This window comes from Penaeus monodon, chromosome 14, assembly GCF_015228065.2.
Source record: "Penaeus monodon isolate SGIC_2016 chromosome 14, NSTDA_Pmon_1, whole genome shotgun sequence".
In the NCBI taxonomy this organism is placed as follows: domain Eukaryota; kingdom Metazoa; phylum Arthropoda; class Malacostraca; order Decapoda; family Penaeidae; genus Penaeus; species Penaeus monodon.
In genome coordinates this window covers 18101418-18113917 of record NC_051399.1, presented here as the reverse complement: position 1 = coordinate 18113917, position 12500 = coordinate 18101418, and the positions used below count along the sequence as shown (strand labels likewise).

At 38.5% G+C, this 12500-nt stretch overlaps 1 protein-coding gene across 1 annotated transcript in view; it reads left to right on the top strand.

Annotated features, from left to right (window-relative positions):
- Window positions 1-12500, top strand: part of LOC119580603 (glycine receptor subunit alpha-4-like) — a gene marked incomplete at its 3' end in the record, with an annotated part of 95126 nt that overhangs the window by 29363 nt on the left and 53263 nt on the right. The window contains 1 exon segment of the mRNA XM_037928712.1: window positions 9432-9539. Within this exon segment, the coding sequence (XP_037784640.1) occupies window positions 9432-9539 (108 nt within the window).

Here is a 12500-nt window from a genome sequence, read left to right as displayed (position 1 = left end):
GGACAACCCTCAAAATTCGGGGTAAAACCCCTGGACTTCCCCTCATTCTTTTTCTTCCTAAACCCAAACCGCCGGCCTCTGGCCCCCCATCATCGCCTCGGGGGGATCTTCCACCCCTTGCGGCCTGGCTTGAATTTTTCAACTCTTCTTGGCACCTCCCTCTTCTACTTCCGCCCTCTTTTCCGGGGAGATCCCGGCTCTAAAGGGGGCTTGGTTCGATGCCCCCATTCAAAGGCCCGCTTGAGACGCCCCCTTTTCCCAAGGACCCCCGAAAGGCCCCCTTCCCCCTCTTTCTCCCCCTGTTTCCCCCAGGGATTCGCGTTGGATCCTTCCCCTTTTAGGGGCTTCTACCCAAAACCCGGGTGCCTTGGCCTTCCCCTCCCCGGGTTTGCAACCTTTCTTGGAATTCTTAAATTGGCCCCTTCTCCTTACTCCCCCTCCCGTTCCGGTTTGGTTTGGATGGAGCCTTAATCCCTTGACCTCCCTTTTCCTTCGAAGGTCCAAAAATCCCTCCCTCTACCCAAGGGGGGTTTACCTTTGTTCCTTGTCCTCCTCTTAGCTTTTTACTTGGCGGCAGGGCCGCCCTCCAACGTCTTTAAAATGTTTTTTTTATCCAGGAAACCCCAAAAATCCCTTTTCCGCAGGGCAAGTACACATTGGTCGGCGGCCCGCGAATTGTCTTTTCCTTCTACCGATGTCCACCCCCGCCTTTGGGGGCCCCCCATAAAGTTGGGGGCCAATTCAACTTGCAGAGCTTTTTCCGCTGATAGTTTCCTCGCTTCCCATTTCCCCCCTTTCTTCCGATCGGGGTTCTCCTTGTCCCTTTTCATTTTGCCTCTCCTTTCTCCTCTTATACCCCCCCCTCTCCTTTTTCCTTTTCGACCTGTTCTAGGTGTTTAAACGTGCTCTTTAAATTCTTTTTCTTTTTTTTTTTTACCTAATATTAAAAATTTATTATTATTTTTAATAAATTATTTATTTTTTTTTTTAAAATATATATAATATTATAATTATATTTAATATATATATATTATAATATAATTATATATATTCTTATATATAATATATTATTATATATAATATATATATATATATAATATCTATATATATATATATATATATATATATATAGATATATAAGAATATAGATAATAAAATTTAATAGTAGATATAAAAATAGGTCTGTATTGAGCTGAATATATTTTCCTTATATAATGTCACCAATATACTTGAATCTTCCTTATAAATATTATTTTAAATTCATATTGAAAGCATTTCTTCTAATAATCTCCTATTTCCACATCTTTCTTCTATATCCACCTATAGTCCTATATATAATACGACTATCTTATATACTATATATTACTGTCCAAACATCCAGTACTTATATCTCCTTCTGCTTTATATAATACATCTATTACTATTTATCTTAGCGGCATAAGTAAAGCCCGAAACAACTCAACTCATATATTTCATCTAACTAGATAGATAATCAGTGGATTAAATTATAATTATTTTCAATAAATCTATTTATATAGGATTTATACATATATAATATGAAGATTATTTATATATAATAGGAGAAGAGAAAAGAGTAGTTAGGGGTTTCTATTACCTTATTCTGCTTACGATGATATCTATCATCCATCATCTATCTAAAAATCATTTTTATCTTATATTCCTATATATAGGTGTCCTTCGTGATGTCAGTTGTACTGAATTGGGTGTGGTTTCTGTGTGTGTGGTATGTTACTTATCTCTATATATTATCGTATCATATATAATATGGATGTCGAGATATTTTATATTATAAATTATCGATTCCCAAAAGTGTAGAATGTCCTCAGCAACAGCCACTCCATGATTCTCCCGTCCCTTCACAACCAGCCGCCCTCACTCGCAGAAATTCTCCAGACTACGCCTCAGTCCTTAAACCCCTTCATCACAATGCTGTTACTAATATATCTTCTGTCTATATCCTACATAATATATTTCTATTATATATCTATTATTTCTTCACCCCTTACCTCATCGACATATATATTGAGTCATTTTATAGAATTATTTGGGAAATTTTGGGTGTAGTGCTATATCAGTGAAATTTCAACTAACTTCTTTATTATACTACCCTTCAATATTTGGTATAGGTATATATACCATTTTTTTCTGATAAGATATTGTGTATCATATTATATATGTAATACTATATATTCTATAAAACCGATTATGGATGACATCTACTTATATCATACTATAATACCCTGATATATATTTATTAATCACATTCCTATATGTTATTATTTCGGTATGAACCTCTACAATATATAATTATAACTCGACTCTATATTCTAATGCTTCCTAATACCATAACCTTCTATATCTGCGCCCATTATCTGGGATCTGTACCAACTCTATATGCCTTATGAATCTATATATATTTAGGCACTTACTCTATGTTATATATTCCGTACATATATACTATGGAGTATCGATATATAGATATATTTTAATCCTATTAAAAGTTCCTAGCTTGATGATCTATCTATATCCTTATATAGATCCCATAGTATATCCTATCTCTTACTATATATATATCATTATATTATATATCTATCCTTCAGTATTCTCACATCGGGCTACCCCGCGGGGGCGCATGGCCGTCCACCCTCGCTTCCAGCACGAGGATCCCTCGAGCGAGTCTCCGATACCCTCTCTAGTCCTACGCAGGCGTCGAGCTGCCAGCCTGATCTCCTAGGCGTCCCACAGGCCCCCCATCCACCCAGGGTTGCTCGCAGAGTAGCAACTGGTGGGCAGGAATCTCCATAGACGACAGGTCCTATCCTGTTGGCGACCCGGATTATCAAGTACAGGTCTGCCAGTCCACGTGTATCGCCGGGAACGTGTCCTGCCAACTGACCCATTCCGGCGAAGACTTGTCAAAAGCCATCAGGGAGACTCCAAGGCACTGGATCGTCCAGTTTGCTTCCTAAATGATACAAGCCTTGAAGACGCAGCTTGGCCCCTTCTGCATGGTCCCGCATCTTCCAACGTCTTGTTGATCAGTTCGGGCTCCTGTTGCCATCCATCCGTCTACTGTTTCTGGTCTGACACCCAGATTGACTAACGCTACCAGTATTAAAACTTCTGTGACTTATTTCCGCGAAGCAAGGATCGACTGAACGGGTTCCCTCCCCCCAAGGTCCTGAATCTTGGTCTTGGTCCAGGGACCTCTATCTAGGGGCTTCACCTCATTGTAAATGCATCAAGTCCGCCACAAGTGACTCTAACTCAGATAGGATGAAACATCGTCTGCAATCAGCCGAGACTTAATATTGCCTAGTGTTACTCCCTGACTTTCTGAGTAGCTCTGCCCATTATCCAGTCATTACAAGTGTTGAAAAGTGGGTGCTAAATAAGCCCTTCCTCACCCCTTATTAACAGGGAAGAAGTTCGACATTACCCCACACACTTTCAGCACTTTCATACTCTATATAGGCTGCTATCAGCCATAATCTGTGTCGAATTCCCCTGAGCCTCAGTATCTCATAGCGATTACCGATTGCATGAGTAACTCCTACTTAGATCGATAGTATAATGCAACCCACGACCAAATCACGACGCGTTCCATATTACTCGATATCTAATACATATATTGGGACTTCATGAGTAAATTATATGCTACTTACCTAGTGATAGTAGTGGTTGCGGATCTTTCAGAAAAAATGTAGACGATACCTTCTTTATGCTAGCATTATCCACGGTAGTTAGCTAATCAGTAATCGTTTCCTTTACCCTTATAGTAATATATTACACCCCTATCAGGTCATGGGAATGGTACCATACTAAATGGCAGTCAGGACTGTATGAAAACCGACATAGTTCATCCCACTTTATACATTCAGAGGTATATCACTATATGCTTGAGCTTTCACTCTTCATATAAATCCAACCTATACTCTGTTAGGGTATAGGTTCTATATATGGTATATCGGCACAGGCATCAGACATGATTGCATCAAGCTAACTGTTGAAGATCCACTGTAAAACTGTTCAAAATACTAGCCCAAGTTCACGAAACAATTTGATCTAGATATCCGTATCCGTATCTGGATCTTCAGTCATCTATGAGAGGCTTAGTATTACTTTATCTCAGGTCTTTAGGCAGCTAAGGTCATTATACAAAAATGGCTTCGACTCTAGAATTACTATATAGAACTGTTCCTTGTCTTGGAGGGGTGCGAGCTACGCACGATGGAAGCAACGCAAGACTGATTCCATTTAGCGAGCTTTCATAGCTTCGTTTCTAATGTCTCATGTAGATGTATATCATGCCTTGTCTTGGGCTAGCCAATGGACATCTGAGCTGCTTAGTTTTACGCGCTTAAAGACTCCCACAGAGCAATGATCTCAGGTTGTGGTTCTGAGAGTCGGTCAGAGACTGCCGTGGCGAACCACGGCAATCCTCTCCTGTCTGTCAATGAAATACTTAGTGCCATGGATGTACGTGGGATTTTAAAATATCGCAGTAGCCACAACACCTTATGGTCAGTGCCACAGAATCAGCACTCTAGGTAAACCCTGCATTCTGGAGATCCTCCATCATCCTCCAAGGATGTGTCGATCCCGGCCACTGACCCGTAAACTCGCTGTACCAAGTCCAGCGATGCGAGTTGGATAGGTACCAGTGGGCCATAGATATAATTTTTGGGACTAGAAGTCGAGAATATAGTAATTATCGCTGCTGGGATAGCTCCCGAGCATGGGGGCCGACAGACATCTCGTAGCAGCTGGTCACAGACGTACCGCATTGAAGTCCCCAGAAGCGATGTCTCGCCGGGGCAATCAGTCATACCAAGATGGAGATTGCGTAGAACGCCTCTTTTCATCAGTTTTAATTACATCGTAGAGCGTATACAGAATAAAGACATGAAGTCCAAAATTAAGTCTAATGCATGTTTACGCTCATCAATGTCACTCGATACCCAGGCTAAAGTCGTACTAGATGGCTATGCTACACTGGAGTGTGAACATTGAGCCCGACCAGTAGTAGGTTAACACCAACAACTGATCGTGCGCTACCATATCTTACTACCTATGATAGGCAGCATCAACTCCCAGTCGCTTACATTCCGAGATAGCATAGGTAACGCTCTATCTTGCCGCAAGGACCGATGTCCAAGCCTACCCGGAAATACGCCTAAGGTTAAGCCTGGGTGTATCGGGTGCACTGCACCTATGCGCTACCACAACAAAGCCCAGTATAAGGGGGTCGCACTGTGAGCCTATCCACCTGTGGTTCCCGATAGCTTTCCCACACAAGCTTATGGTAGTTGGCTTTTTTGGAAACTAGTAATCTCGCTAATCCTGCACCCACATTTGCCCTACCAACGGACACTAATCCTATATTGCGTGGGAGGATATACACCCCCCCCCCAGATATTTCATTTAAAATAAAGATTGCAGAGGTTTTCTGGATATATATATATATATATGTAATATATATATTATATTATTATAATTATATATATATATATATATATCTATATATATTATATTATATATATATAGTATATCTATATTTTATATTATCATATATATATATATATTATATATTATCTATATATATATATATATTATATTTTAATATATATAAAATATATATATTATTCTATAATTATATATATTATATCATATACTTATATATATTATATATATATATATCTATATATATATATATTATTATATATATCATACTCTTATATATATATATATATCTATGTGTGTGTGTGTGTGTGTGTGTGTGTGTGTGTGTGTGTGTGTGTGTGTGTGTGTGTTTGTTTGTGTGTAGATATACCAGTATTATCCTTCCGTTGCTCTAAACTTTCGGAGACATTAGAAATATATTTCCACATAGAGTGGGGAATAGAAGAGTTGAGTTCTTTTAACAAAATTTCTCTTCATTCGTCACTGCCTCTACTGCCACTACGAGTCCTGTTCTTTAGGTGTAGGGATGTTTCTCGATTGAAACGCTATTAATCGAAGCTTCTGTTATAAACTCTAGGGGTAGGAGGTTCCATACAACATAATGATTAGCATTTTTTTGTTCATAATTTCAATATGCATGTACGTTTTTTTAGGAATATTGTGGTGAATTACCATTTCAATTACTGGTGTAATAATCATAGGGAATATATTTCCAAAATATATGTGATATAGTTAATATGGTGACTTAGTGACTGATTTGTGCGCAACCAAGTGACTTGCTCTACTAACACTAACGCATGAACGGGTTTTAGTCCACCTCATTCTATCAGTGTTCATTGCGCAATACGTAGCAAGAATGGATGTACACTTCACACCCCCGTCCAAGCAGCTGCCCTTCTCCCTGGGCAGAACGCAGATGTCGCCCGGCTTTCTCTTTTCGCACAGGGATAAACATCCGCCCTCGAAAGGAACCGCTGCATAAAAAGACACGTTCGTAAGGTAGAGGGAGAGAGAGACGGCGGACAGGCCAAGCCACACAGGGTCCAACTCCACCACCTCGTCCTCCACCCGGGGACATGGGAGTCTCTTGGGGGGTCTCATATCTGTCTTCAAGAATAAACCAGCAAGCTAAGCCTCTTTTCACTGACCCACCCAAGTCCATCTCTCGTCTCGCTCACATCTGGCGAAGTGGTGCTCCCAACTCACGTGTCGCTTACATCTGGTGACTTGCGTGTCCTCTCGCTTACATCTGGTGGCTTGCGGTGGTCTCTCGCTTACATCTGGTGGCTTGCGGTGGTCACTCGGTTACATCTGTTGGCAGCGGTGTTCAAGAACCTCACAACGCCGACGCATATTCGCCTACCGCCTCGCTCCTCGCCGACGCCTGTTGCCGATCCACGTGAAGTGCCTCCCCGCCTCTTTTAACGCCCAGCCATCGCTACCAAGTCCTCTTCGATCACGCCTACCAGCACCATGCCTGTCCTACTACTTCGTGCTAACCACTCACGCATGTGCTACCCTCCTAACGAAGTCGCTGAAGATGTATCCTCGCACTCTACGCCGCCACACTCGCCAATCCGGCTCACCTGCCTCGCTAATTCTTCGCGAACCCTCGTCAACACAGGATGTCGCAGTTCTATCCGGCACCAACAATCTTCCTCGTTACTATCAAAAGTAAGTGTACCTATTAGTGCCAGAGTAACTATTGCCCTCCCTATACCCACCCACACCTTGCATACAAGTTGCCTTCTTTCAAATTCAAGTACACGCCACTCTACGAACGCACACTGCTAACTCTATACTACATAACTTCTCGCTGTCAACCATTGTTTTTTTTCAACACAACAAACGAATCACACACAGAGATCAAACCTAAGTGACACGCACCCTCACTTCACACCTCATTCCCGAGCCCTAACCATCCCGTAATTGATGTATTGTGTTAGTATTTTTCTGTTTATTATCATTTTTATCCTCAGATCGCACAATGGTGTATATATCATTTCTCTCGGAAGAAATTATTACCTTCGAGTTTAATTAATTATTGTTATGTTTGGCTGCTCTCATCACATTATTCATGTTTATTTGTGTCGAATTAATGAAATTATCTTTTTTTTCTCTTATATATTATTCCTATTAGTAATCACTTCATTACTTCTTGCGTATTGTTATATTCTGTGTATACACTATATCGTTCTTTATATCACTGTTTCTTCATACTTGCCGTGCTAATCTGTCGCTCGTTCACACGTAGATTTCGATCACCTGACTATCCTCTTATCTACCTACCTGCCCACTCTACACGGAATTCACTTTAAGATTGCGTAATTTACTATGTGCCATCCCTATGACTAATAACTGAACCCAAATCTCTTTTACGACGTCCTCTGGAAGTTGATATCTTGTCCTCAGTAATCCTAGAGTTTATGCTTCTTTAGTTTAAGGTTTGGTGAATATGTACTGATGGTAGTGTCTCCAGTTGCAAATAATGGCAACACATTGCAGACACCATGCTTTATATAGGCTTACTCGGTTACAATCACCGCAAGTTAATTTTAAGCCCGGCTCATGGCCAAACGAAGGAATCCTGCGGCCGCCGCACACTTACGCTCATACGATTGAAGCGCCGAGACGCGCACTGTTAGAATTAAGTTCAGGCCCAGCTGCCTGTATAAACTTGCCTATTTACCCCAAAGATATGGAATTCTTATCCAATTAATTTTTCTCTCTTCAATATGATGGTACCTTATTGAACTCGCTAAGTAATTAATAACTTACTTGACACGTTACTCTTCTTGTGACAAATTGTTATTATGCTCTCATTTTTCTTGCAATTTAGTAAGGTGATTAACAAACATATTATCATCCTACTCCTTAGCCCTTTTACTGGCATGGTACACTTATATTTCAGCTTCTGAAGACGATTGACCCTTCTCGCTACTGAATGTTGCACCTCAGTGCGAAACCTCTGCCACACCCGCTACCCTGGCACGCGACGACCCTAGCAACCCTCGGATCACCAGGAACTGTCTGTAGATACCAAACAAAACCTCTACTGCATCGTTTCAAGCGTTACAGTCGGCTCGAGGACGAGCCTTGCGCGTGGCCGAGCGATGTCAACAATACGTAGCAAGACCGGATGTACACTTCACACCCCCATCCAAGCAGTTGCCCTTCTCCTTGGGCAGAACGCAGATGTCGCCCGGCTTTCTCTTTTCGCACAGGGATAAACATCCGCCCTCGAAGGGAACCGCCGCATAAAAGGACACGTCCGTAAGGCAGAGGGAGAGAGACGGCGGACAGGCCAAGCCACACAGGTCCAGCTCCACCCCTCGTCCTCACCCGGGACACGGGGGTCTCTTGGAGGGTCTCATATCTGCCTTGAAGAATAAACCAGCAAGCTAAGCCCCTTTTCACTGACCCACCCAAGTCTATCTCTCGTCTCGCTCACATCTGGCGAAGTGGTGCTCCCAACTCATGTGTTGCTTACATCTGGTGACTTGCGTGGCCTCTCGCTTACACGCACACTACCCATACTGCAATTCTAATCATTACCATAATCACTGATTACACCGTATTCGGCAACAGCCATAATGTTGTAGCCACTCTGTACTTCGATGTTCCGATAATAAAGTCTTGTTACCCTGTACATTTTGCAACTTAAATTTTTAATTAAAAAATCTCTAATTGTATTTCTTATCGACCTTCATTTTTTATCAATATTTTTATCATACTTATCTTATATTGTAACTTATATGACCTTATTTTTTGTATATTCAGTAATTTGTTTTCTATAATTTACTTTTTACTATTCAATGTTCTGTCTTTTCAAAATATACTTTCTCATAACAAATACTTAATAACGCAATATTTACCCAGCGTAATATGTATCAGTTTGTTTTCTATCAGTTTGAAATCTGCAGCATATGTTTCTTCTTCTTCCCTAGACCTACGCCGCGGACATCTTCTTTGCCCAAAGCTGGAAGGACTGGCGTCTGCGTCTTCCCGATAACATGACCCACGACTACCGCCTATTGCCGGTCAATTGGCTCAAGGTAACTAAATGGCACTGCCTCATTTCCCCTAAGAACAGTGGTATGGGTAGTCATATATAGTCAAAAATTGAAAATATAATAGTAAAAATGAATGATGAATATATTTAACGTTTATTTTCTATGATATTAAAACACAATCTGTAATGATGATAAAACAGTCGAAATGGCAATGATAATAATCGCTCTTACTATTAATACTACAGCTTTTGAGAACAAGTGAATATTATGATAATAAAATTTATAATTCAATATTAATAATGATAATAATAATAACAATGTTGATGATGGTGATGATGATGATGATGATGATGATGATGATGATGATGATGATAACATTAGTAGTAATAAAAGTGATAATATTCATTGTATCTATTATTATTATTATCATTATTATTATTATTATCAATATTATTATTATTATTGATACTATTATTATCAATATTATTATTGTTATCAATGCTAATATTATCATCATCATCACTATTATTATCATTACAATTGTTATTGTTATTGTTATTATTATTATTATTATTATTATTATTATTATTATTATTATTATTATTATTATCATCATTACTTATCACCATCCTCCTCCTCCTCCTCATCATCATCATCACCATCAACATTGTTATTATTATTATTATTGTTCCAAATACTATCACTCTCATTATCCTTCTCATTATCATTATTATCATTATTATCATTGTTATTATTATTTCTATTATTATTATTGTTATTATTATTATTATTATCATTATTATTATTATTATTATTATTATTATCATTATTGCTATTATTATTATTATTATTATTATTATCATTATCATTACTATCATCATCATTATTATTACTATTATCATCATTACTATTATCACCTTTATTATTATCATTATTAATATCATTATTTTTATTATCATCATCATCATCATCATCATCATCATCATCATCATCATCATCATCATCATCATCATCATCATCATCATCATCATCATCATCATCATCATCATCATCATCATCATCATCATCATCATCATCATCATTATCTTCATCTTCATCTTCATCTTCATCTTCATCTTCATCTTCATCTTCATCTTCATCTTAATCATCATCATCATCATCAGCATCATTATTATTATTGTCATTATTATTATCAGTATTATGTCTAATATCAGTAATATTTTTTTATGATTACTGTTCATATTATTTTTACTGTACTTAATTAATTATTACTACTGTTGTCGTTATTATTATTATTATTGTTATCATTATTATTGCTATAATTAGTAGTATTGTTATTATTATTATCATTAATATCATCACTATCATTAATATCATTATAACACTATCTTCATTATTATTATTATTATTATTATTATTATTATTATTATTATTATTATTATTATTGTCACTATTGTCGTTGTTATTGTTGTTAATATTTTTATTATTATTATTATTATCATTAATATTATTATTTGTGTTGTTATTCTTGCTATTTCTATTATCATTATTGTTATAGTTGATTATCATGATTACCATTTTCATAATTATTTATATTATTATCATAATCAAGTTTTTTATTAATATCATCATTGTTATAATCATTAATAATAACAATAGTAATGATAATAATGATAATAGTAACAATAATAATATTATTGTTAGTAGTAACAGTAGTAATAGTAATTAAATTAACCGTTATTACTGTGAATCTTATTCCCATCATCTTCATAATCACCATCTCATCACCATCAATATTATTATTACTATTATTATTGTACTTATAATCAGTAATTTTGTTATAATTTTTGCAATTATTATTATTATTATTATTATTACTATTATCATTATTATTAGGATTAGTAGTAGTAGTAGTAGTAGTATTGCTGATATTATCATTCTCATATCATTATTTTTTCTATTATTGGTATAAAATAACTAAATATATTATTATCCCTATCATTATTATTAATCTTATTATCACTGGATATAGTATAGCAATACGGGTACTGCAGCCAAGGAAATCGACCACATTCTTGTCAGCACTCGCTGAAGGGGAGGATCCTCCAGAACTGCTGGGTTTGCCGGAGCGCCGAGTTCTGTGGCACTGACCATAGGCTGGTAGTAGCTACTCTACGGGTCCACTTCCAAACTCCTCGTCTCTCCAGTGACCACGCTAGGGTGTTTCACTTGGATAGATTGAGGGAGGAGTGTGCCCGGAGGTTCCCCATGGCAGTCTCCGATTGGTTCACAGAAATCGGACCCAGTAGCTCTGCGAGAGTTCTTCAAGTGCGAAACACTCGATGGCAAGGCAGAATTTCATCTCAATGGAGATACTAGAGGCCACAGAAGCGTGTTGCATGACTCGACTGAATGGCAATCAGAACATGCATCGTTCCTTGGTGCGCAGGACTCAGGTACTGCTGAGAAGGAACAAGGAAGAATTCATCAAGAACCTGGCTAAGGAGGTTGAAAGTCATTTCTCGGTAAATGACCTTCACCCTGCCTACCAAACCCTGAGAAAACTGAACTCCAGGCCCTCCTCGCAGATGACTGACGTCTGCTAAGTGGATGGACAGATCATCTCAGATCATGGGCTGAGTATTTTGAGCAGCTGTACCAGGTAGACCCATCAGAAGTTAGTCTGGATTCAAATGATATCACAATTCCCCCTGACCTGTTGAGGGACGTGGCCATTCCTCCCTTGAAGGGGAAAGGGAATCGATGGGACTGTAGCAACTATCTTGGCATCACACTGCTTAATATACCAAGCAAGGTGTTTGCCCACATTCTTCTGAAACGGATCCATGACCACCTTCTAAGGCACAGAGACCGGAGCAGTCTGGATTCACTTCTGGCGTCCACAATAGACCATATCCAAGTGCTTCAAGTCATATTGAATGCCGTCGTAAGCCGTCATGGGTTGCTTGCAGCTTACATCGACCTCAAGAGACGATTGATTCG